Raw genomic sequence first — 26,242 nt, 5'->3', positions numbered from 1 at the left:
AGTGCACTATATACCGAATAGGTTTCCATTTGGGACACATCCATCGTGTGTGGGTAGGCACTAGGCACCTACTATGGTCAGTAACCAGAGGTTTCTCAGAGGTTGTGAAGTTTCTTCAAATTTAAGAAATTAAGAGGTCTCAAGGACCCAATAAGCCTTCAATGCTTCTGTAAAAGTGAAAACGCAATTGATGGTCTATGTCCTGCAAGCTTAGCATACATTCTTTCCCCCCAAAGTGTTTGTTTCTCATTAAGTACTCGATACATTTTTGCAAAGTTTCTGTGAAATGAGGAGACACAATAGAATAGTTAGTAATCAATGCCTTTTTCTCCTCCCTCCAGATTCCAGTCAGGAATACACAGACTCTACTGGGATCGATGTCCATGAGTTCTTAGTAAACACGCTGAAAAACAACCCCAGGTGTGTAGACATGCCAGCCATTTAGAAACCTTTTGTCTGCATCCACAAGCCAAGCTGAGCTGTTGTTCTTTCACTGGTGATTAAGCAAACACTCTTTCTCTTAAAGGTTACATTTTGAACATTTGGCTTCTTCATTAGTCGATTACTAATTGCAGTTTCTGTCATACCCTGAGGTAATGAGATGAGTGCTGAAATTACTGAACGGACACCAAACTAATTCTCTCCATGTTCAATCCATTATATTCACAGGGACAGAATGATGCTTCTGAAGTTGGAACAGGACATTCTTGACTTTATCAGTAATAACGAGTGAGTAGTTCAGCTGAGTAATTTTTTTGTTGTTGGTGCATTTCAACTGAATTTGAGTGAGTTGAGTCTCATGTCTTGATTTCTTGGGGGGTTTAATTTCAACAGAATAATCTGTTTCTGGTCATTTATTAAGCCCATGCATAATTTCGTGTGATGTCACTTTCTGCTAATGAGATTTCACTCTGGGCTATGTTGGACCGTTTTGCCCAGAACGACTCTTCCTAATTGTTCTGTAATCTCTCTTTGAATTATTGATTTGATCCACTGTCCTCTCCTCCCATTCTTTCTCCTCTCCCTCCTACAACCTCCTCGGTCCTCTCTCCCTCCCCTTCCAACAACCTCTCCTACCCCAGAAGCCAGAAGAGAAAGTTCCCTCCGATGACCTCCTACCACAGAATGCTGCTGCACCGCGTTGCAGCCTACTTCGGCCTCGACCACAACGTCGACCAAACCGGGAAATCTGTAATCATCAACAAAACTAGCAATACGAGAATGTGAGTAATCTCCCTTTCTGCCACAACCAATAATTCAATTTCTCAGCCTTACTCTAATTCAAACTGCTTAGGCTGCAGAAATGACTGGCTCCGTATCTTCTGCCGAGGGTAAACAGATTTTTCTTTGCGACCCCTGAAATTAGTTTTTGGGGAAACTTCATTATCTGCTTTTTCAATATTGCAGTGAGGAAGGTAGGGAGGAGGAGAGTTAGGGGCGGAAGGGAGATGGTGTAAACATGTCAGGTTTCTTAGAAAGAAGCCCTACCACAACTCCCGTTTTCATTGTTATTTTCTCTGCTCTCCCTACCCTTTTCTCCATCTCTCTCTTTCTGCTGCTACTCTCTCTATATATAATTGTGTAGACCTGATCAGAAGTTTTCAGAACACATCAAAGATGACAAAACTGACGACTTCCAAAAGCGGTACATTCTCAAAAGGGACAACTCCGGCTCAGACAAAGATGACAATATGGTAAGAGTTGTTTAATGTGAGCCGCTCCAGATCTATACTGGACCGCATTATGATCAATTAACTTCCAAGAAAAAAGTTAGAATTTGAAAATAAATCATTAGATCTTCACCATGAAAGCCAAAGCCAGTAAAGTTCTGAAAATACATAAACCCACTGAAAAATGTATTTTCCTCTGCACAAAGCAGTAGTCAATGGCCAAATGGTATTGGTGTTTAGTTCAGTGTTTCCTAGAGTAAATTCCCTAAGCCTCCTGTTGGTGTTAACAAACCATAGTGCTAAATGAGTGTTGATGTGTCTAGATTTTGGTCCAAAATCATAGTGTTGACATGTCTAGATGTTAGTGCTAAGCAAGGTGCTGATGGGTCTAGTGCTAAGCTGGGTGCTGATGGATCTAGTGCTAAGCTGGGTGCTGATGAATCTAGTGCTAAGCTGGGTGCTGATGGGTCTAGACGCTAAGCTGGGTGCTGATGGGTCTAGACGCTAAGCTGGGTGCTGATGGGTCTAGACGCTAAGCTGGGTGCTGATGGGTCTAGACGCTAAGCTGGGTGCTGATGGGTCTAGACGCTAAGCTGGGTGCTGATGGGTCTAGACGCTAAGCTGGGTGCTGATGGGTCTAGACGCTAAGCTGGGTGCTGATGGGTCTAGACGCTAAGCTGGGTGCTGATGGGTCTAGACGCTAAGCTGGGTGCTGATGGGTCTAGTCGCTAAGCTGGGTGCTGATGGGTCTAGACGCTAAGCTGGGTGCTGATGGGTCTAGACGCTAAGCTGGGTGCTGATGGGTCTAGTCGCTAAGCTGGGTGCTGATGGGTCTAGACGCTAAGCTGGGTGCTGATGGGTCTAGACGCTAAACTGGGTGCTGATGGGTCTAGACGCTAAGCTGGGTGCTGATGGGTCTAGACGCTAAGCTGGGTGCTGATGGGTCTAGACGCTAAGCTGGGTGCTGATGGGTCTAGTCGCTAAGCTGGGTGCTGATGGGTCTAGACGCTAAGCTGGGTGCTGATGGGTCTAGACGCTAAGCTGGGTGCTGATGGGTCTAGTCGCTAAGCTGGGTGCTGATGGGTCTAGTCGCTAAGCTGGGTGCTGATGGGTCTAGACGCTAAGCTGGGTGCTGATGGGTCTAGATGTTAAGCTGGGTGCTGATGTGTCTAGATGCGGATGAGACTGAAGGAAGACAGGAGGAGTAAGTCTATAGAGGAACGAGAGGAGGATTACCAGAGGGCCAGAGACAGGATATTCGCTCAAGATGTAAGAACCCTCCTTTAATATTAATTGAATAGCTTTTAAATGCAGATTGAGAGTTTGATTCAATATAAACAAGTAGATAACATAAATTATTTTATTACAGGATCCAGATGGCTTTCCTCTTGAAAAAAGAATACAGGAGGATGATGCCTGTAACAGCACACAGCAAAGACGGCAAATCTTTAGGTCATTATCTCTCAACGTAACATAGCCATGACACTTTCCCCATCTCGTACTCTCTGCTATGAAGGTCCTTAATAGCATAGAATGTTCCTGTTTCTTATAATAGCTAATACATGTATAATCCCATCATGGTTTAAAATGGATCCTTCCTCAGGTTAAAAGATGGCCGCTCGGCCAACAGTTGCCAGAGCAGCTCTGAGAACGAGCCCAAGAACGCTGAACCCCGGCCGTGGAGCAGCACTGACTCTGACAGCTCAAACCGTAACCTGAGGCCAGCCATGACCAAAGCAAGCAGCTTCAGCGGCATCTCTGTCCTCATCAGGGGAGACAGCTCAGGCAGCAGCAAGAGCATGGGTCGCCTCTCTAAGACTGGTAAATAACCTCCACTTCCACCATCAACTAGCCTGGTTAAACCAGACTGAATGCCACATTCCATGGTGTTCAGTCTGGTTTAACTAAGCTAACCATCAACCACCAACTACAGTTCACTTCACCACAGTTCAAGTCTCCACCCATATATTCGGACTCTGACAATCAGCAGTGCAGCACCTGTCACAGCCATAAAAATAGATTGAATAGAAAGGGTGTCATAATGGGTGGACTGGCAGCCATTTTAAGTGTACCCATGCCAGGAAGTAAAATCAGAAAGTGTACGCTTAAATCTGTGACTTGTTTAGTCAACTTAACTGACACTACAAAAAATACAACCCTAACCCATCAGTTAGCATCATTTGAATGAACATTCTACATTACCATGGCAATCCAGCATCAGTTGATAGAACATTCCAAAATACCATGGCAATTATTGCATCACAATACCAGGCAGACATTGTGAGTGTATCAATGAGTTAACCAGTCAAATTGCCAGGGTCAGAGCTTCCAAGCCTGTTCTATTCAGTCTATTTATATGGTCACAACCATAGAATTAGCAATTTAGTTAGAGTGTGTTCCTAAATTTAATTTTAGCTATCTACTCCTATTTCAGAGCACACTCGTTTGAGTATGCCAGAGCGCAGAAAAACTCGCTGAATGGGACAGGTGTCAGTAAAGTTAGGCAAAAACGGAATTAAATTGTTGCTAGCAGCACAGTCACTAACACGATAGATAACATGACAACAGTAACCAGCACTGCTAGGGCACGTAAAATGGTCTCAGTGACGTGTTCTCTCGTTTGTGTCTGGAAGTAGGTAGCAAGCTAGCCAACTTTAGCCAGCTAGCTTGGGCTGCCGTTGTGAGGTCAGAACGCTCGGATCAACCCTACTTCTCAGCCAGAGCATCCAGTGTTGCACTGTGAACACTCCGAGAGCGTAACGCTCCAAATTTACGAACGGCCCAGTGAGCACTCTGACACAGTCGAGGCAATTTACGAGCGTACCCTTAATAGGATATCTATGGTACAACCATGGACATCCTATTAAATTACTGGAGGGTCTATGTCATAAACCCACAAAGTTCCAGAATGAGGTAAAAATGGCAGCCATAATGATCAGGGAGAATTACAAACAATTCTAATTGGAATGAATGGTAGTAGAGGCATAATGCAAATTTTACTTATGCAGGGAATTAAAAGTAAGATGTGATATATTAGAAATTGTGTAGTATTGTCAACAAAAGATATTGTCATTATAAATAGTTTATGAAGGTTTTAAAATGTACGGTATAAATATCCTCTAAAATATGTCAACGGACCATAAATGTCAATGTTGATTTTCTTGGGAAGCGGAGTTCCACAGAGTGCTATTTTATGATACAATATCTGTACTTGTTGAATTTGCAACTTCTCTAAGCCCTATCAACTGATCTCAGCCAGTGTATGGCAGTGGATTGGAATGTTGGCATATTTGCAGTTAATTTGAACAATTCGTGCAATCATTGCACTAAAACTGTCAGTCTAGCTAGCAAAACCATACAGTGTAGAAAAATTCTTAAGTCATTATTTTACATTATCTTATCACAGCACCAATGTCTCACGTCAGATGGTCACTCCTAACGTCACGCTTGTCCCTCAGCCGATCTGTCTTGTAGGGCGTGGAACTCATCTCAACATGTTTTGATTTTACTCATCCGCCTAACGCTAGTTCCTAATTCAGAAAATCACTTGGCTCTCGGTAGCAATGAAGCACTGGCTACTACGGCAAACCATGCTCAATCGGTTGAGCAAACTTGCTGCAGCTAGCAGCCTCGTGCAAGCTTGTTTGGATCGCCATACCGTAGCTAGTTTGCCAGCTTGCTGATAAAGTTATACGGCACTAAAATTATGGGACTGTTCTCAGAAATCGGCATGTATCTGACACTGACAGCTGGCACTGTGCTTAGCTAGTTTGTAACATTTGGCCAACGTGATGACATTGCAGAGAGCAGTCAGTTGTGCTGTACAACTCGGCGCACTAATCACAGCAGAACAGATGTCATGACAACTAATTTGTGCATTAGCTAGAACTTCACTGCGCTAGCTAGCTAGAGGGAGTATTCAGCATGGAGTGTGTGAACTGGCGTTGTTAGCATCCTTGCCTTTCATTTCATATGGATTGATTTGAGACTAGTTCTGCCAGCAAGCAAATATTAGCTAGCAAATTTTCGTGCACATTTTCGAATTTCATAAATACTGATCCTACCACCACAAAACACCTTAGCTAGATGTAGAATTAGGTAGTGCAGACTTCCTCGGGGGGGGGGGAAGTATATTACAGGTTTGTTGGTAAGATTACCTCTCTTTTGAGGATGAAAGGGGGTTCAGTGAACAATGTCACCTTGGTAATACAACCACCGTAGTAACATTTTTGAATGTTAGTACAGCATATTGTAACCAAACTTCCTTTTAACCATCCGATGCGTGTTTGCTAGTTAGCGTGATGCCCGTCTGCACTGATATCTGACATGAGACAATGATCACAGCACTGGCAAACCATGATTGACAAATGGCTGACCTTTGTCTCATAATAATAAGATTCTTGTCTATTCTAGTGATCTAATTCTATGGTCACAAAGCCCTGTCCATTTAGAGGAGTGTCCAATCAGGAGCCGTTTGACAAAGGCTTTGAACAGACCCAGTCCCTATGGCTATTCTGCCAGGTGAAATGGGTGTCTCACTGTGGTTGTATTCTCAAACAGATGCCGACAGACGAGGAGAACCAAGCCATCCATTCTTAATCTCCTCCCGTCTGCCTGCATTAACGGGATGTTTATTTATTAGTTTCATTTTATTAGATCAGACATTGACGGAGCACTTTTCTTTGCTATTTAGCAACCTGAGATTCATGCAGGTTTTTCTTAGTGCATTGTCACGCCTTGCTCGCACTTAACATACCACTCACACATGTTCCCAAGACGGTGTCTATTTTTTACATAGTGTGCTTTCTAATGCTTGCCTTTTCAGCATGCTTTCCCCTCCAATTATATCGGCCACTCCTCGTCTCTCATTGTATTAGAAATCATTTGGTATCGCGAGTGTGAATTCATTGGTTATTACATTCAGAGCCCCATCTCAAACATCTTCAGTTTGATAGGTGATGTAGCTAACTGTTTCAACAAAGCAGGACTTAAGCAGTTCTACATTTTCCTGTCATTCCTTTTAACCATAGTGCTACATTTTCCTGTCATTCCTTTAAACCACACGTGTTATGGTAATATTCTATCAGTGGGTTGGTGTTGTTTTTAGAATTGTAGTAGAACGTCTTAGTCAATTGTTTTATTCTATTTAATGTCTTAATGAACTAATAATCTATCTGTTCTAGAATCTATTCATTTCTTAGTTTTCTGCACACCATGGACATGGTGGTGGTGCTCGGACAGTCAAGTGAATAGCAAAACAATGTGAATAGCTAAATGAAGACATTAATCAAGGAATTAATTAACTGGCCAGTTAGAGCTGTTGATATCATTATCCTCTTTCTATTTTATGACAGCATCACTCCCACAGGTAATTAGAATAGATAATTGGCTATGTAGGTTTGGAGATTCAAACCCGACCTTTCGAAGTAGTGCACACCTTTTTTTAATAAAAAATAATTTGTTGACCTAAGTAGAAATATATAAAGGTATTTATGGCCTCAACAAATTATGTATGATACAGTAATATGTGATTGTGTGGGCCAGACTACAATAAATACCCAATGAATTCAAACCGCGTCGTCTCCAGTAGATACCATCAGTAATATGGCCTTACTGCCTTGCTCCTGTGACCCTTGGAGAGCATCTTATGACTCTCCCCATTCATCCCCACATAACCACTCTGAGCATGGTGTCTGTAGGTTAAGGCTTTCCTTCTCACTCCTTCCTTCCCTAGGTTCTGAGTCTTCGGGTAGTGTAGGGTCCTCCACGGGTTCGCTCTCTCGCTCCCAGCCAACCCACCCTGTCCCGGCTCTAACCAAGGCTGGCTACCCCCACAACCACTCTGCGCTTCCCTGCCCAGCGGCCTACCCAGCTGTCTGCGCTAGTAGTACTGTGGTCTATGAGGCGGGAGGCAGGAGCGTGGCACCGCCAGTGAACACAGCTAACACTAGCTACTATTTGCTTCCTCTGGAAGCCACAGGGATACCGCCAGGGAGTGTCCTGGTCAACCCACACACAGGTTGGTAACCTAACCCTACCTACCAGGTTTAGTTGAAGTACAGGGGCATGCCATGGGGGATGCAAAATGTGTCTTGTGTTTGTATCCTGTCATTGGGTTTCTTTCACAAACTGATAACTTCTCTTTCAAACTAACACGACTCGCATAACTTGCTGCTTATTCCCCCAATGCTTTCTTCTTGTGGTGTTGAGGGAGAGAGGGAACTATAGCTTCTGATGGTAGCGTGTGTTGTCTTCTTGCAAGCAGCAAAGTGTTGGAACACCACAGTAGAACACAGAACACCAGGCGTCCTTCATTCATTATTTCTGATGTATTTGAGTTGTGATGCTGCTGAGTCTTTTGGAGGAGGTGATAATTACAAGTTGCTTTAACTGCCCTTTAAAAAGTAAACCCAACCGACAGATTGCGTATCTCTTTTCCTCAAATTATTCCGAATTGACACAGGAGTCACTGTCTAATGACGCGGCTTGCATGCAAATGAGAATCTGTGTCTCTGCCTTCCACAAATGAGGAGGGAACGGAAGCACTTTGAAAAACGATGGCTGTCTCGTAAGATCAATATACCCTGACTTTGGTCAAAACAAATTCCCCAAAGTGTTGCTGAGACACGGGATAATGAAGCCACACTGTACAGTGTTATTGGATATAGAGAAAATGGATAGTGGGCGAGTCGAAGCTTTGATGTATAATGTATTCCTCTTCACTCTGCTGGTTCAATGGACATCCTAGAGAATGTTGCTTCTTAAATATGCATGGGACTGTCTGATAAGCCCGGGTATATGGCGCTGGCACTAATATGATTTTCGAGAGCCAGCCAGGGCTGTGCAATTGCTTATTGACCTTTCCTAAGGAGTTGGAAAATGGGAAATTCTTGTGTAGAACCCAGAGAATTAATTTTGCCACCTGATAGTTAACTCTGAGTTATTTTCAGGGTCATCAAACGGTCATTTGGGCATTGAACGTGGGGGGGGAAATGTAGGAAACCCACCCTCTCTCCACAAGTCGTCCAACGTCCTGAGGCAGCGAAGCATCCCCAAACCATCACACTACCACCACTATGCTTGACCGTTGGTATGAGGTTCTTACTGTGGAATGCACTGTTTGTTTTTGCCAGGTGACCCATGTCATCCAAAAAGGTGTACTTTTGACTCATCTGTCTATAGAACGTTCTTCCAAGAGGCTTGATGATCATCCAGGTGCATCCGGAACGAGATGGATTCCATTTTATGTCTGGCGAAAACAAAACACCGTATTCCACATGAAGAACCTCATACCAACTCTGAATCATGGTGGTGGTAGTGTGATGGTTTGGGGATGCTTTGCTGCCTCAGGACCTGGACAACTTGCCTTAATAGAAGGAACCATGAATTCTGCTCTGTATCAGAGAATTCTACAGGATACAGGATGTCAGGCTATCTGTCTGTGAGCTGAAGCTCAGCTGAGTCATGCAGCAAGACGATCCAAAACACACAAACAAGTCAACTTGAAAATGGTCAACAAATTTGAAGTTTTGAAATGGCCTTGTCAAAGTCCAGACCTAATCCCAATTTGAGATGTTGAGGCAGGACTTAAAACAAGCAGTTCATGCTTGAAAACCAACAAATGTCGCTGAGTTAAACCAGTTCTGCATGGAAGAGTGGGCCGAAATTTCTCCACAGCAATGTGAGAGATTGATCAACAACTACAGGAAGCACTTGGTTGCAGTCAGTGTAGCTAAAAGTGGCACAACCAGTTATTGAGTGTAAGGGGGCAATTACTTTTTCACACAGGGGAATTGGGTGATGCATAACTTTGTTAAATAAATTAATATTTGTAAATTCATGTTCCCTTTATCTAATAATAGGTTTTTGTTGAAGAGCTGATAACATTCAATATAAAAAAAAAACACAAAAAAAACAAAGGGGGCAAATACATTTCCACGGCTCTGTATGTGTAACGTGTTTGTCTGTGTGAACCCTTGTCCCTATGATAATGTCTATAACCAACCGGTGCTTCAGTAGACGTGTATAGAATACAAATGTAAAGGAAAAACCAGCCTGTTGTGATGAAGTCATACACTGGAACTGGGTGTCTCAGGATTGTTCCGTGGCACTAACCTCTTTTCTGCACCAAAAATACCTTCTTAAACCGATATTCAGCTTTCAGAGCCAGCCTATTTCAGTGAACCACAGAGTAATGCATTGATTCTTTCATCAAGTAGCAGCTCAGGGAAATTCACTGGAGCACAAGGCATTTTTCACCAGAGATTTTGAAATAAGCCCTTGGATAAAATGATGTGTCATATTCTCCACGTAAAGTGCCTCCTCCACAACATTTTTAGTATTTTTCCTGCTCATGCAAAGGGGAACATTTATTATAAATATTGACTCACTTTGCTGTGTGAATTCATAAATAGGCTATGTAAATGAAGCCCCCTGGATACTCTGTCTTCAGCTGCTGTAAGGATAATGATAGCCATTACATTTCTGGATACCTAGCAATTTGGCAAACTGTATCAAAGCGTTGAAGTTATCTATTTAATGTTGATAATGGGGCCAGTGTCGATAGTGATGATGATAATGTTGAAAATATTCATTATTATGATTTATAGAGATGGAAAGTGTTGCTTGATAGTGTTGACGATAATGCTGAAAAAAATGATTGTGTTTATAGAGATGCTAGTTTTGGTGTTTTTTCCAGTGTGTTTTCAGCCCTGCCCTTCTCTCTCGCTGCAGGACAGCCGTTTGTGAACCCGGATGGAAGTGCTGTGGTGTACAACCCCAACCACGGCATGGCTCCTCAGCATCATAATCAGCAGGGCAGGACCCAGCAGCCCATTCCCACTCCTCCGCACTTGCCTGGCCAGCACCAGCCCACCAATCACAACCACGTCCTCGCACAGGTCCGCTAACACCCTTCAGCAGGCCACGGAATTGAATTTGAATTAAATGAAATAGAACCCCTAGGAGTAAATGTATATGTCACAGGCTTACTCATAACATCTACTATACACCCACATTCACATTACAAACACAGTGCTTGTACAGTCTGAGAGGGCAGGGGAAAGTAGGAAGTGAACTGATGCACATGCTCAGTTCTTACACAGACATCCTAAACCATCCTGAAGATTGACATGGCCCTCATTTTTCAAAACATTACCATGACAGCTCATGGGGGTGGTTGTCATGCCTACGGTGTTATTCATTGAGGAAACTTTGCAACCTTTCTCCTTAGTCGCCACCCCTGTCAGGGGAAATGAATTGAGTTCAGAGTGTCAGCTAAACCCTGTGACCACTGGTGCAGCACACAGCCCAAATGGTAATCATTAGCGTTTATACAGGCCCTGAGTGGTAGGAATAGCGATCTCTAATGGCAAGATCCTCAACACAACCTGTCATGGAGAGCCCCTTTAAAAAACATTATTAAAAAAAATCTTTTTTTTTTAACAGCCGGAAGGCTTGACATTCATTAGTGAAAATGGAAGGGCAGGAAATTGACTTGACCTCTGATAGTGTGGGTGCACTACCCAGGGGTCGGGCAAGGATGCCTCCCCTCCCTCCCCATAGTGAAGAAGCAACGCCCCTTCCTAATAAAGACATCATTCCAAACCGGGGGGGGCGGGGCCTGATGAGAGGATATTTATTTTTGAACAAAGAGCTGTCCCATTGCTTTCATATCAATAGATTTTCACCAGTCGGCCTTGGTAGAGAATGGAGGATATCCATGGCCATCTATTGACTGAGGTTAATTAACTTCATTACTGTTGGATTCCCCCATGTGTAGTTGGATTCCCCCATGTGTAGTTGGATTCCCCCCTGAGCTAGCGCTGATTCACTCCGTTAACTAATATACTGTTCCTCTATTGTTTGAGATGATGATACTTTCTCCGCTTGTGACGTTTGCAATCTCTGCCTAATGTCTGACTAAACCCGATGCCCTCTACTTCTTCTCTACTTCTCTACCTCTACTTCTCTCATCTACCTCTTCTCCTCTACTGTTTTTCCTCACCTCTGTCTGTTCTGTCCCTTCCTCAGCCGGTCCGGCCCCTCCAGCCCTCTGCTCAGCCTGTCCAGTACTCGTCTGTCTCTTACCCATCTCAGCTCCTCTCCGTCTCCCCTGACCAACTATACACTGTGGTACTTTACTCTTCTTCTCTTCACTCTTCTTTTCTCCTCTTCCCTCCTTCCCCCCCAGTCTTTTTGTCATTCTATGCCATCTTCGGGCTAGGTTTAAAAAAAGCTGTGGATTAAACTTTTGTAAATGAGTAGTGAACTTATGCTACTGAAAGAATACACACAAGGATGGAATTTAGCAAAAGTTCCTGAAGTTATATTCACTAGTCTCAGGCATTACTTCTCAAGGCTAGTCAATGTCAATGTCCCCCTTGTAATTGCTGACCAAACCGCCTGTGTTGCGAGCGTTGCAAAATAAATGTTCACGTTATTCAATAATTTTATCTAATCTTCGGGTGCGCGTCGACGGGCGTCAGTCTAGCCAGGCTAGGAGCATACTAATCCACATGGGTTATTGAAATATGAAAGAGGTCCACACTCCAGTCCAGTTGGAAGCGGTAATGCACCTCAGTTGGTTGCCAACTGCCATGTAAAGTCCACAGAAAACGATGAGAGATTAACCAAAGAAAACAAAAAAAAACAGCTACGTTTCCTCTTATCTGTGGATTAATTGTCGGAGTAGAGAACACACAATTTTTTGTGAATCAAAAGGGGTCAAAGTTCCAGCAACAAAAAAGGATCATATGCATTTCAGGTAAAATAATAATCCAATGTTTATTTTCCAGGACAAATTAGCTAGCAACTGCAAGCTAGTTAAATGTCCATGAATGTTTCATGTGTGTTTCGACCTGTCCATAAATTAATATAGTTAGTTGGTTTTGATAATTTTCGCATCTGGTGGTGATGGACAAAATCTCACGTGGACTGACGTACGTACGGAGGCGTTTTGGTCAGCATGTTAATTAGACTTCAATAAATGCCAATTAATGATGAATTGAATCAGTTTTGCTACCCCACTCCCTCCATTGACGCAAATCATGTGTTCTACTGGCCTCTTTCCTGACATCCCTCTACGAATCAACATCCCTTAATGACTAATTACATCAATTTTACCGTCTAATCTGAATATGATATTCTATAAATAGCAATGCTTAAAGTTCCTAACCACTCAACCACCTACCGCCTAGTAAAGTAAACCACACCACACTTAAGCAAGTCAGGATGACTTCAGTTTAATGTTTTAGGGCCTTCAGGTTTGTTCTTTGCATGGGTGGCTGTATCCAGTTCTATTGCTGTAGGCTAGTACAGTAGTTCAAAGTTCAGTGACTACACTAGGAGCCAGCAGTATAAAAGTCTTTGGGGTTTCAAAAAAGTGCCATATAAAAGTACTATGTATTATTTATTACATACAAGGTCCTGTAGTAGTTCAACTAGAGCCACGACCGGACTGTTAATAATAAATATATAATCTATGCATATAACATGTTTCTGTGTGTTCCATCCCACAGCAAGAGAACCTGGGAGCCCAGTTCAGCCACATGAGTCTGTCCCGGCAGGCCTCTGGGGAGGGCCCCTCCGTGGTGCTCCAGGCCCCCCCGCAGCAGGGCTTCATGGTGCCCCCCCAAGGCCAGCCTGTCCCTGCCCCCCAGGCCTACAACACCCCCGCCCCTCCGCCTGTCAACCAGCCACTCATGCAGCAACAAGGTTACATGCAGCAGGTATGTTACTGTACATCCGACCCTTACCTGGTTTATTCCTATTAGGTTATACAATGTACTCCGTTTTATTAGTACTATTATACGTTATTTCCATCTGACTATCTTGATCAATGCTTGGCCGGTCTCTTTAGTCCTTCGTCTACATGGTTGTAATGTTTCATCATTAGTATCTGAGAGATACATATACAGTACATTTGTTCATAGATACTTTCTCTCAACTTAAAATAGCATTTAAATTGGACTTGTTAACTATGCCACTGCAGCTGAGGGACTGTACTCTAGGTTTAGAGACCTCCGAGAGCTGCATAGCAGTAGTGGTATCTCATTTTGGACTGCTTCATCTCTGCCTACAGATGCCAGCGTGTTACTGTGGGCCAGGCCAGTACCCCCTGTCCAACCAGGGGTACAGGCCTGTGGGCACAGTGCAGTATAGTGCCCTGCAGAGCCAGCCAATGCCCCCGCCCACACAACAGACAGGTAAATATCTAACACAGGCTGAACCAGTAACTCAACCATTCATCTCAGCTGCCTAGTTCCTCTATTAAAAACAGGTGTCACATCAGGTGTTTTTTTTTGGGGGGGGGGTTTTCTGGCGTAATATCTGGAATACCATCAGTGGAGTGGTGTGCATGACATTTATTTACATGGGGGGTTAAATCCATGTCTTTCTCCCTGTGTGGTATGTTTTTTACATGTTCTATCTTACTGCAGTGTGAGCATGGTTGTTACCGCTCTATTCACACTCTTTATTTTCTATTGCTCTAAGCACTTTGTTGTTTCTGGTTATCTGCACTTATGGCAGGTACACAATAGGCTCATCTCAATAAACTGTGGCAGGGAAAGTAGACGGTGCCCCTGGGGCAGAGGAGCAGTGCGAAAAGCTGACTACTGTGTTAGAACGCTTTTCTCTGCAGGTTTGGCCGTTGTGTTGCCTTGGCCTTTAAGCCCACACAATAACAAATTCCAATCAAAAACACCGTTAGCATTGTCTCCTTCGTCTCCACTGCGTATCGCTGAAGCATCATTCATTGGCCTGTCTAGAGAAACGGATGCTCCGCTGCACCATTGAAATACAAAGTCAATCGGATCTCTTAATGGGAATGGGGAATTTTGTTTTAATTACCTGGCAGCCTTTGTACATGCATCGGTCATGCAGATTGGCAGTGGAGAACAGGATGGGGAAATTATCTGGAGTTGAAAATGTCAGGACCCACAGGCGTATAAATATTGTTACGTTTTAAGTCAGGTGTTTAGAGGGGTTTCTTACCTGGATATCAGCCCTCCAGGTGGGGGTAACAACCAAAGTGCCTATTCTGGATACGGGTGGAAGTTGACCGTCCACAGAAGAAGCAAAGGTCCTGGATACGGGGCCGGGGTGCTGTCTGAGAGGCCTATAATTCTCACAGTGAACCGGTCTCTTTTCCAGCCCCTCACTTTCACCTCTTCAGACAGAACTGTTAGCCAACAACCCTCCACAGCTAAGCACTCAATCAAACTGCTGTAAAAGTCAGCCATTTTAAAGCCTTCTGTCTACTGGGCGTACTTGAGGATTAACCATCAACCATCCATCAACCAACCAACTATCAGCCTTCTATCTGACTTGACTGAGACATTTCATTTTTCTCTCCATGAATATTTGTGAAGGCCTGGTATTTTTAGTTTTTATACCTGCTGTTCCTGCCAGAAGAGTCTTCATTTTGGTTTTTACTTCAACATCGGACGTGAACTTTTTAGGGCTCCTCTTGCACAATTATACAAAACATTCACATTCTGCCGACATTTTGAATGAGATATTATACTGATTATTGTTAGCTATAAATGTCGTGCAAAAGTCTCAACTGCAGTTCATATCAGTCTGAAGATAGATTTAATTATAGATTCATAATGTGTGTAATTATCGTAATCATAAAATATCAGCAGAATTCTCTGCTGTCAAATGTCAAACTTTTATACGTTTTCTGTATAAATGTTCTGTACTTCTCCAGATATGCTCAAATAAAGCCTAAGGAAACACTGTTTTTTTATGAAAAGGAGGATGAGAAATGTGGTAGATCTGAATTGAAGGACACCATTACAAACTGAACTCCTCCTTTCCCCAGGCGGCTGAGAAAGCCTAGTCCTATTCCCTTATTCTTGTAAAAATAGACGAAGCTTTTGAATGTGATAAAGGCAGCAGAAGCCCCAGTATATCTGGTGTAATAAGGAGAAGGGTGGCGTGCCTTTTTCATCTTATCTCCTAAAGCTGCCTGACAGTCAATGGCTCCTTTTAACCAGGCATGCAAGACAGTCTGCCAGCAGCAAGGCAAGCAATTCAAGCCTTTTGAGTCCTGAGGTCCAGGGTCTGGGTGGTATGATGAAGCAAAGCATCTCCCTTGTATTCTCCTTCCTCTCTTTTCTCTCTTCCTCTGAAGCACAGAGTGTTTAATATTATATTCGCTTCATGCTCGGTTTGTAAGTGGAGGTGAGAGAATGGTACTAAAAATAGCAACCAGCCTCTCTTGTTGCCTGACTCTCCTCTCACGTGCCGGGAGCATCCATTCCTTTTGTCCCACTTCTCTTCTCATCTGGGCTAAATTGATTGCTGTCGCTCTGGCCAAAAGCCAGGAGAAATTGAAAATTGCCCAGGCAGCCCTCCTCCCTTAACTCCCACCCTTCTCGTTTTACCTCCTGCTGTTTTCTCTTAACTCCCCCCCCCCCCCCCTCGATCCTTCTACTCAGGGCGCCTGCTTAAGAGGGGCTTTCAATAACATTCTCCACTATAAGCACTCTCTGGTAACCTTGATGCTTGTGTATTTTACCCAGCAAAAGAAAAAGCTTTTTAAAATAAATGTTCCTTCTTTTTTTTAAATCTCGTCTCCCATAATCTTACCAGTGGAGGAGAAATCCTATTGAAACGACTTTGGCGTTGAAAGGTTGTTTATTTACTGAGCCATTTTAATGTTGACTACCCTGAATCATTGATCGCTTCCAGTGAAATAAGCACACAGCCTGTTCTGTGGCAAAGTGTTTAGTTTTTGTTGTAAAAATATATATATTATAATATTCTTACAAAGCATACAAACAACAACATGCAGACCCACCTGTTCACACCACCCCTGCCCAGGACCACCTGTTCACACCCCCCCTGCCCAGAACCACCTGTTCACACCCCCATCTCTAGGGGTGATGTATTAGTCTCTGCCACATGGCCTCAAACTGCACCATTTTGTTTCTCTTCATCGCCCATGCACTTTCAACATTTAGATAATAAAGCATTTGACCTTTCCATTGTGTTAACGATGGAGGATTGGTTGATTTCCAGTTAAGTATACGTTTTTGACAAGATGATTTGACGAGAAAGGATCGTCCAATCCATCGGGTATCTCACTGCACCCTCCATATGTCATGTCTTGAAATATGCAGACAGATGGATTAATAGTAAATTTACTTTGTAATACTTCTGCCAACTTTCTAGCTCTGCTCATAACTTTTGGACTTTATAGCCTTCTCAGAAGGCATTGATTATTGAGTCATTGTTCATTTTACACTTAAGACTTGACTCTGCTGTTGAATTTGTGAATTTTGTCTCTTGTGTAATAAATTCTATACTTTCGTTTATGCTGGATTAAGTGTACATTTTCACTAACTAATTGCATTAGTTATGTTCCAACATTCCCTTCATCTTGTGCCAATATCAGTTATATTTACGTCTTAGTTCCACTAGTTAATCTATCCAACTGAGATTGCCCGTTGGATAGATTGCCCGTTGGATAGATTGCCCGTTGGATAGATTGCCCGTTGGATAGATTGCCCGTTGGATAGATTGCCCGTTGGATAGATTGCCCGTTGGATAGGCTCTCTGCCAGGTTTTGTATATCTTACCCATCATATGAACATCCTTTTCTGACTCAACTAGGATTACCTCAAGATTACTCTGATGTCCAAAATAATTAAAAATTGAAATTTCTTGAAATTTTTAAGTTGCATGTATTTGAAGAAATTCAGGGTAGTCTACATTGGTCAGTCCAAAATTGCTTTTGAATTCTGTCATGGAAATACATTTATTAATAAATAAATGTCATAAATAAATGTAATTTACGGTTTCTATGCCTTTAGCTTTCCCTGTGGACCAATTTATCAGGGAATTCTGAAAGTTTTAATTTCCATACAAGTGCTGAATTCTAAGAATCAAGATATTTGTATCCACTTTTTGATTAAATCAACTTCATCTCTCGCTCCCATCTCTTTATCTTGCTCTGTCTGTTTCTCTCTCGCTCCCCCCTCACTCATTTCTTACTCGCTCCCCCTCCCTCCCTCTCTATTTCTCCAGGTTACCAAACTGTGATGCTCAATCATCCACAGAGCTATCAGAGTATGATAGTAGTGCAACAGCCACAGAGTCAAAACCCGGTCAGTGGCCAGCAGAACCCGGTCAGTGGCCAGCAGAACACGGTCAGTGGCCAGCATAGCAATATGGGACATCAGATGCAAGGCATGATGGTCCAGTATCCCTCTATGTCATCTTATCAGGTGGGTACTCAGCATTTCAATATCTAATAACTCAATGTCACTTTATAATGTAAAAACACACAATTAACAATGATGAACATTAAGAAATGTAAAGCATATTTATTTAAACCTTTGTTTAGCTAAGTCATTCAGAACCATTCTCTTTTTCCATAAAGTCTTATGTAACCGTGAATATTTTTTGGCATCCCATGTCATCCATGGCAGGTATCCATGCAGCCCCAAGGCTCCCAGGTTGTACCACAGCAAACGTATCAGCAGCCTATCGTCATCCACAACCAGTCCAACCAGGGGCACATGCCTGGCTCTGGTGTCCAGGTTTACTACAGTGTTATCACACCCAATCAACAGAGGTAGGACATCACCACACAGTTTTAACATAAAAATACCTATACTTAGTGTGGACCCATTCCACTTAGTGTAGACCCATTATAATACCAATAAATTGTTGAGTACATATAAATGCATTCCCAGTTGAACAGCATGTGGTAGGACATCGCACAGTTTTAATGTGGACATACTCCGATTATAGACCAATAACATTACTACAGAACAGTAATACTGTATTATTCCCAGTTTTACAGTAAGCAGTTTTTAGGTTGAACATATAACTAGCCCTTCTCTGATGCTTCACACTGAGCTGTGGAAACCCCTCCTCCTGGGTCCTCTTCTTTAATAGGCCATGTTCAAGATGATTTATAAGGCCGGATATCTACTGAGTCTTAATATAACAGCGCTGGTCCGGTGTGGCGAGCTGCTCTCTACACCATCCTTCATGCCAGCCCTCTGGTCCACTGTGCAGACGCACATTATTCTTCAGGGTGGCGAGTGGCGCAGAGAGCCGAATGTCTGCTGCAGCAGCTGCCTGCCTCTGCTTTGGGCTGACGCGTAACCCTGCCTGTCTTCTTTTTGCTTATATTGTTATAAAATCAAAATGCAGGCGAGTGAAAGAGGAGCCTGGAAAGAAGAAACCCCAGCGGCACTCCGCAACCGCAATTCAGTAACGGAGACGCAGTGATTTATGCTGTTTTCCCTTGATTTGTTTTGATTTGGTAGAAAATGAGCCTGTAGAGATTTCTAGCCTACTCCCAGCCGTCACCAGTTTCAGATTGAGGATATTTATGGTAGTTCTAATGCAATACAGGGTTATTGATCTCCTGTGTATACAGTGTTCCACTTCAGTAATTTAGCCCATTTTTAAAACCGATGTGCCGAATTCTGATTACATGAATGAATCTGTGCCAGAGCTTGGCCTCTCTGCTACTCGGCTTTAGTGTGTGTTGTGTTTCTCTCACTGCAGCTCCTCTGTAGAGTTCCTGCCTCCCTCCGGATCAGAGCAGATGTTGTTCCCTCGACCGTCCTCCCCCTGCAGCTCCCAGCAGCCCCTCCATCAGACACATCAGTGCTCAGGTACACACAGAAACACACACACAGTCCGACACACTGCAGTGCTCAGGTATACAGCAGAGAGCCAGTCTGAGCCACAGTATGCATTATAACCAGGTCTCAACTAGAAAGTATAAATCACTATTTATAAATAAAGTAGTCTGGCAACCAGCTGGTCATCAGTAGCTGGCTACAAGACTGCTTTATCACTTTCTGTTGGATCGCTGAAAGAGCAAGAGCACATTTTCTCTTTTCAACTGTAAATGTGAAATATAAAATGTTGCTGCTAATGAGTTAGTTCTTCAAATGAGCTGCTGTATGGGTTGTCTCTGGAACAAAACCCACAGATGTGAGCTTCGCTGTACCACCTTTTTTTTCTCCTTTTTTCTCCTACCTCTACCTTTTTTAGTTCTTTAACACGCTCTCTAATCCAACCGTCACAATGTAGACAGCCCAATCCCCTCTGTTCTGAACACTGGAGTGGAAGAGCCGTAAGAACATTTTAATTAGAGCCCAACTAAACAAAGGCGTCATCAGGAAAAATGACTTCCAACCGAATTCTCCGGCAAATCAAAATGGATTGAATCGATTCTAAAGGGTCTTCTTGGGGAGGGGGCGCAGACAGGCAGCATTCTCATCTCCCGATCTCCCAGGTCCAAAGCTATAATAATACAACGTGGCAACAACAAAATAAATGTGATGTAGACGCCTTAACGTCTTTCTCCTGACACCCCCCATCTCCTCCTCTATTCAGTTAGCTTTGAGGCTTTAAGGTGCTAATTGAAATTGCACTCCAAGTCTTAACGATGTCATTATTGAACAGATATGGACTGGTAATTAAGAAGTAATTCCTCTGCTGCTTTGTTCCCGGTTATGGTCATCTTATTAAAAAAGTGCCTTTATGGGCAATCTAATTCTAATTTGAAACGTTTTAGGTGGCTTTAGTTAATGTGATTTTCCTCTGTGGTGAAGCTCCTTTGATCAGTATAGCCGCCGTCGGTCTCCCCGTATCTCGGTCGGTCTCTCAATTTACAATTACATTTCAATTTAAGGGCTGTATTGGCATGGGAATCATATGTTAACAAGTGAAGTAGATAATAAGCAAAAGTGAAACATTTTCAGTAAACATTACACTCACAGAAGTTCTTTGTCTCTCTGTCGCGCTCGCTCTCATCTTTTATTTTCTCTTTAAATAACTAATTAGAGGAAAAGGTAATCTTATTTCAAATCCTGAAATTAGATTTCTCTCTCTCTCTCTTCAGAACTGAGGTGGTTGAAATGTTTTCATTTCATGCAAGGATTACCACGTAAAAAAAATACATTCCCTTCATTTAAACCACTTTTGTAGCAAATGAAAACAAATGTAAATATTTTTTTTTGGGGGGGGAAATGTGTTTTGGTTATTATGCTGTTCTTTGGTCAACTTCCTTTCTGTGTGACCTTTTTTAATTCACAATGAAATACAAATAGACTGCTGCGTATTACACCAAGACAAGGCTAGTGATGGATTTAATCCAAGGTTGGTAGTACTATAGAGTCCAGGTTATCTTTTGTTTGTAGACCTCCCTTTTATTGTCACAATAAAATAGATGGAAAACAAAATATAAATGGAGGTTTTCATCCTTGAGATAGGGTGGGAATTATGTGGCTGTCAGGATAAGAGCGTTATAGATGCTCGTTACTTTTATCCCCAGAATAAATAATTACAGACAGGCTAAGGGCAGTCAGAAGTCTCACCCAGAATAAATAATTACAGACAGGCTAAGGGCAGTCAGAAGTCTTCCTCAGCAGAAATAATTACAGACAGGCTAAGGGCAGTCAGAAGTCTCCCCCAGCAGAAATAATTACAGACAGGCTAAGGGCAGTCAGAAGTCTTCCTCAGCAGAAATAATTACAGACAGGCTAAGGGCAGTCAGAAGTCTCACCCAGCAGAAATAATTACAGACAGGCTAAGGGCAGTCAGAAGTCTTCCTCAGCAGAAATAATTACAGACAGGCTAAGGGCAGTCAGAAGTCTCCCCCAGCAGAAATAATTACAGACAGGCTAAGGGCAGTCAGAAGTCTCCCCCAGCAGAAATAATTACAGACAGGCTAAGGGCAGTCAGAAGTCTCCCCCAGCAGAAATAATTACAGACAGGCTAAGGGCAGTCAGAAGTCTCCCCCAGCAGAAATAATTACAGACAGGCTAAGGGCAGTCAGAAGTCTTCCTCAGCAGAAATAATTACAGACAGGCTAAGGGCAGTCAGAAGTCTTCCTCAGCAGAAATAATTACAGACAGGCTAAGGGCAGTCAGAAGTCTCCCCCAGCAGAAATAATTACAGACAGGCTAAGGGCAGTCAGAAGTCTCCCCCAGCAGAAATAATTACAGACAGGCTAAGGGCAGTCAGAAGTCTCCCCCAGCAGAAATAATTACAGACAGGCTAAGGGCAGTCAGAAGTCTTCCTCAGCAGAAATAATTACAGACAGGCTAAGGGCAGTCAGAAGTCTTCCTCAGCAGAAATAATTACAGACAGGCTAAGGGCAGTCAGAAGTCTTCTTTTAATAAGGTCAAGTTCAGGCCCAGAAAGTTCTCGAACCCTTTGTTGGGCAAACACATTTAATTGGATGTTTGACGGCAAAACATTTGAGATGATACAATTAAAAGTATTAATGATCTGAGCTGTCTTGGAAGAAGGTCCCAACTAGACTAGAATAAAATGAACTTTAAATTACTAATAACATATTACATATCAAATAAGTGGAGGTTAACATCACATGTAATTAGATGGCAAAGGATTTTAACGGCAAGTCAGTGAACATGATTTAGTTTTCCTACATAATACACTAATGAAATGCGAAACAGTCAAACTGACATACTTATCCTATTAAACGTGATTCATATATTTTTAAAAGGCAAATGTCTCTCACACACACAATAAACATACTGTGATTCTTAATTGGAACAGGTTCTAGCATCTGAAATGTAAGACTAAATCTTTACACATCTTTCATTGCCCCTGAAGAGATGCATATAAACTCTCATTGAATTTGATGTAATATTGTAATGTCTGTCCTTGTTGCCTCTGTGCCCCTCCTCCAGGTGGTGGAATGGTGATGATGCAGCTGATGTTGTCCCCTGGCCAGCAGCCGAGGCCTCACACGCCCTCGCAGTGGAAACACAGCAAGTACTACAGTCTGGATCACACCAGAGGACAGAAGTCCACAGAGCTCTCAGTTATAGACACCTCACAGGTGAGAGTCCCTTGCTCCGCTCCCCATACAGCCTAAAGAGAACATACAGATTTGAAGAAAAAATGTTTTGCAAGTATTTCTAAAGTATCACACTTGGTGTAAATATCGTATTTGGGTTTGGTGTTGTGGTCTGTAATGTTGTAAGAGAGTAGCCTTGAGAATATACTTTTTTTTTTTTTTTTTTGAACCAGTGGTTTTCCTGGTGTCGGGTGTGTTCACCCACTAACCCTCCCCTGTCCTCTATCTAACCCTGTCCTCTATCTGTCCATACAGAGCAGTCCCCAGCTGGGCAGTCCCTCCACCTCCCCCGCCCAGTCGCCAACCCCCTCCCACCTGACCAATGTGAAGAGCAACCGTCCTGGCCTCACCCCCGTACCCATGATGCCACAGTTCTCCAGACCCTTCGTGCCAGGGCAAGGTGAGGGAGACACCCAGTGTTCCTTTACCCAGTCCTGGGGGAACTTCAACCAGCCATTTCACATACTTAATCTATTCCAATTATATATATGATATTCCAATAGCTTGCTGATTAGTTGAATTAGGTGTGCTAATACTAAATTCAAAGAAATATGTGGAATGCTGAGGGTCCCTGAGGCTACTCAGCTGCTCCATCTTTATGGCAAATGGTAACCCTAAAGAAATGTAGCCCAATTTAGTGTCTCATCATTTGTGTTTCCCAGGAGATGCTCGGTACCCGTTGCTAGGGCAATCCCTCCAGTACAACCCCCAGAGCCGTCCTCCTCTCCTCCACTTTCCCCCCATGGCCCCCAACCATCAGGTGAGTCTACACAAGACAGAGGAGGAAATATCTGTGTGGATATCTATGTACCATTTAGAAATGCTTAGCGACATCTTCTCTTTAGTACTGTGCAAATAAAACAAAAGATCAAGTCAAACAATGGTCCCCGCTTCTTCTTCTGTTCCTCATTTCTCTTCCAATGTAATCCATATCAAGCATTGAGATACCTTGAGCTGGAGTCCACAAAGTGCAACAGCAGACTACGAGCTGGTAAACGGAATGTTCTCTCGTCCTCCTTTCTGCTCCCAGGTACCTATGGGGATACGGCACAGCGGTGGAGTAGGCAGAGGGAGGAAGCAGCCGAGGAAAGCTCTGTCTACAGATCTCAGTGTAGGTCAACCAGGTAATGGTAGAGAACACCTCCGTCTGTTAGTAGACAGAGATGTGGACCTCTAATCAATAAATATCTTACTCTTAGATATATCTTAAATACAACATTTATCCATGATATATTTTGTTTTTAGATCAATATCTTATTTTCACATGCTTCGTAAACAACAGTGAAATGCTTACTTATGGACCCTTCCTAATAATTTAGAAATTAAAATTTAGAAACAAGTATAACACGATGAATAAATCCACAATGACTAACGATAACTTGGCCATGGGGTACTGGTACCAAGTCTGTGCATGGGTATGAGGTAATTGAGATGGATATGTACATATAGATAGGGGTAAAGTGACTGCACAACAGGATAGATACTAGACAGTAGCAGCACTATACTGTAGGTAGGGGTAAAGTGACTAGACAACAGGATAGATAATAGACAGTAGCAGCAGTATACTGTAGGTAGGGGTAAAGTGACTGCACAACAGGATAGATACTAGACAGTAGCAGCAGTATACTGAGGGTAGGGGTAAAGTGACTGCACAACAGGATAGATACTAGACAGTAGCAGCACTATACTGTAGGTAGGGGTAAAGTGACTGCACAACAGGATAGATACTAGACAGTAGCAGCACTATACTGTAGGTAGGGGTAAAGTGACTACACAACAGGATGGATACTAGACAGTAGATAGTCCGGGTAGGTATTTAGTAGGATTATGACAAAGGAAGCATAGGGTTAGTCTGTACTGCTTTAACTAATGAGGTCATAGGCTAAAGGCTGTCTTCAAGTTGGGTCTGACAGTTCTCTCTCTCCTCTCTCGGAGGCAGTGAGTGGGCGGGTCCTGGAGGTGACTGAGCTGCCGGAGGGGATCAGCCGGACCGAGGCGGACTCTCTGCTAGGTGAGCTCTCCAGAGCCAGGGCCGTGGTCTGATGGCTCCGAGAGCACCACTACCATCACAGCCGCGGGGTCTGGCAGTCAATGGCTAACGGTGACCACCACCACCATGCCAAACCCCCCCACCCACCCCCACGGTCAAACCCCTGTCAACCCAGCCTCCACCTAAACCATCCTGGCCACGTTCCCCTTCAGATACGCTGTGCAGATGCCCTCCTCTGCCACAATGGCCCACGAGCCTCCATCAGACTTACCACGAACAGGTGCCACGGCCCGAGGTTACGGCCACAGACACTCCCCGAGAGGGCCAGCTCACAGTAGAGGGCGTTAAGGACCCCTGGCTCGCCTTTTAAACCCTGACCCCTCACCAGCACCGCCAGTCACTTCCTGTTGCCATCACTCCCCCCAGCCCCTCCTTTCCCCCTCCCTCTTCACTCACTAAGTTGGCTTGATGTAAAGGGTTGTTTTTCCACTTGATTTGTAGAGACTTGTTTGGGGGGAATGTGTTGTACTTTGTTATGTTCTTACTAGCGGTTTGACGAAAAAGAACAAAATGTAACTGAACATCCAAAAACCACAATTATTGAAGTTCCAAATATTAATAACCTGTCTGCTCTCTGTTTTGAGAACAGGCCGGAACATATCAAAAGCCTGTGTTTTTATTTTATTTGTTCATTTGTTTTATAGTTGTTGAAATCTTGAGTCAGACCCAAAGCTCAGCTCTCCATTATTACTCACCCAGCCCAGTTGCAGTGTCTGGCCTGGTTCAGTTTAACTCAACCAAACCCCAGGGTAGCTTACTATCGGCCAGCCTGCCACCACCCACTTGCCCCATATTGTGGCCGGTACATGATGAAGTTGCCCTCGGCTACACAATGGTCTCTAGTTGTGCCTTTCTCTCAAGTCTACTGCTTTATTCTCCAAGAAACTCAAAATGAAGACACCCCAGTCAGAGTCTATTGTTAAATGAAAAGACCTGCACCTTGTAAATAATTTATATAGTAGCTAAATAATTCAATCAGTTCTCTTTTTCACAGTGAACGTTCTGTATGTGTGTTGTTCACAGGCAGGCACAGATGAGAGCAGCGGGGGAAAAAGGCTTGTTTGAAACCCCTGGTTTTTAACTTCATTTAAAATGACACTCCTCCACCGCAACGGCATATTTTAGCAATCATCTGCTTGGATGGCCTCCTCTCTCTCCACCACACTGTCCTCCCTCTCCTCTTCTACAAGGCCTACAGTGTCAAATCTTTCATTAGGTCTTTTTAAATGATATACTTACTGGGTCACTGGAAGAAAAAACAGTTTGCACATTTATACAACTGAATATATAAAAATGATCTATTTTTCCTTTAATTTCTCTCAAAGATAAAACAAATGTGTGGATTCTGAAAGGCTGTTCAATGCTGGTGCAAGTCATTTTTATTTCATTTTGAAACCAATAAATGTTTACACCAAAATATGTGGGGGTTTTTTCAGATCACAGGAAGTCCTTTGAAATGGATGGGTACTCTTGCTTTCTATCTGTCCAGAATCTCCATATGGCTTTGGATGTCCTCTTTCATGATGTTTAAACTGACGATTAAAATGTATTTTTTTTTATCAACACTAGGTATAGTCCTACTTCAGATGTCAGTGTAAGCATAGAGAGTGGTTTGTTTTGCTATGGGTGGGCATGTGGGTTTTATACTTGGTC

General features: G+C 43.1%; 1 protein-coding gene across 3 annotated transcripts in view; it reads left to right on the top strand.

The window, feature by feature from the left end:
- Positions 1–26,006, top strand: part of LOC139539027 (R3H domain-containing protein 1-like) — a 38,767-nt gene extending 12,761 nt beyond the window's left edge. The window contains exons 7-26 of one of the 3 annotated variants that reach the window (XM_071341710.1): positions 342–420; positions 670–729; positions 1,083–1,223; positions 1,586–1,694; positions 2,844–2,939; positions 3,040–3,122; positions 3,274–3,491; positions 7,405–7,689; positions 10,404–10,570; positions 11,703–11,804; positions 13,190–13,399; positions 13,753–13,876; positions 17,709–17,908; positions 18,113–18,258; positions 19,206–19,315; positions 22,370–22,521; positions 22,795–22,939; positions 23,202–23,299; positions 23,570–23,650; positions 24,479–26,006. In XM_071341710.1, coding sequence (XP_071197811.1) covers positions 342–420; positions 670–729; positions 1,083–1,223; positions 1,586–1,694; positions 2,844–2,939; positions 3,040–3,122; positions 3,274–3,491; positions 7,405–7,689; positions 10,404–10,570; positions 11,703–11,804; positions 13,190–13,399; positions 13,753–13,876; positions 17,709–17,908; positions 18,113–18,258; positions 19,206–19,315; positions 22,370–22,521; positions 22,795–22,939; positions 23,202–23,299; positions 23,570–23,650; positions 24,479–24,481 — 2,609 coding nt within the window. In that variant the 3' untranslated portion in view covers positions 24,482–26,006. Of the gene's footprint in view, positions 1–341; positions 421–669; positions 730–1,082; positions 1,224–1,585; positions 1,695–2,843; positions 2,940–3,039; positions 3,123–3,273; positions 3,492–7,404; positions 7,690–10,403; positions 10,571–11,702; positions 11,805–13,189; positions 13,400–13,752; positions 13,877–17,708; positions 17,909–18,112; positions 18,259–19,205; positions 19,316–22,369; positions 22,522–22,794; positions 22,940–23,201; positions 23,300–23,569; positions 23,664–24,474 lie in introns of all 3 variants that reach the window. The other 2 variants (XM_071341708.1, XM_071341709.1) reach the window with 2 other exon arrangements.
- The last annotated feature ends 236 nt before the right edge of the window (positions 26,007–26,242 follow it).

The sequence above is a fragment of the Salvelinus alpinus genome, chromosome 14, assembly GCF_045679555.1.
Source record: "Salvelinus alpinus chromosome 14, SLU_Salpinus.1, whole genome shotgun sequence".
Taxonomy (NCBI): Eukaryota; Metazoa; Chordata; class Actinopteri; order Salmoniformes; family Salmonidae; genus Salvelinus; species Salvelinus alpinus.
Note: the sequence above shows the minus strand (reverse complement) of the source record. Positions and strands in the feature narration are given on the sequence as shown.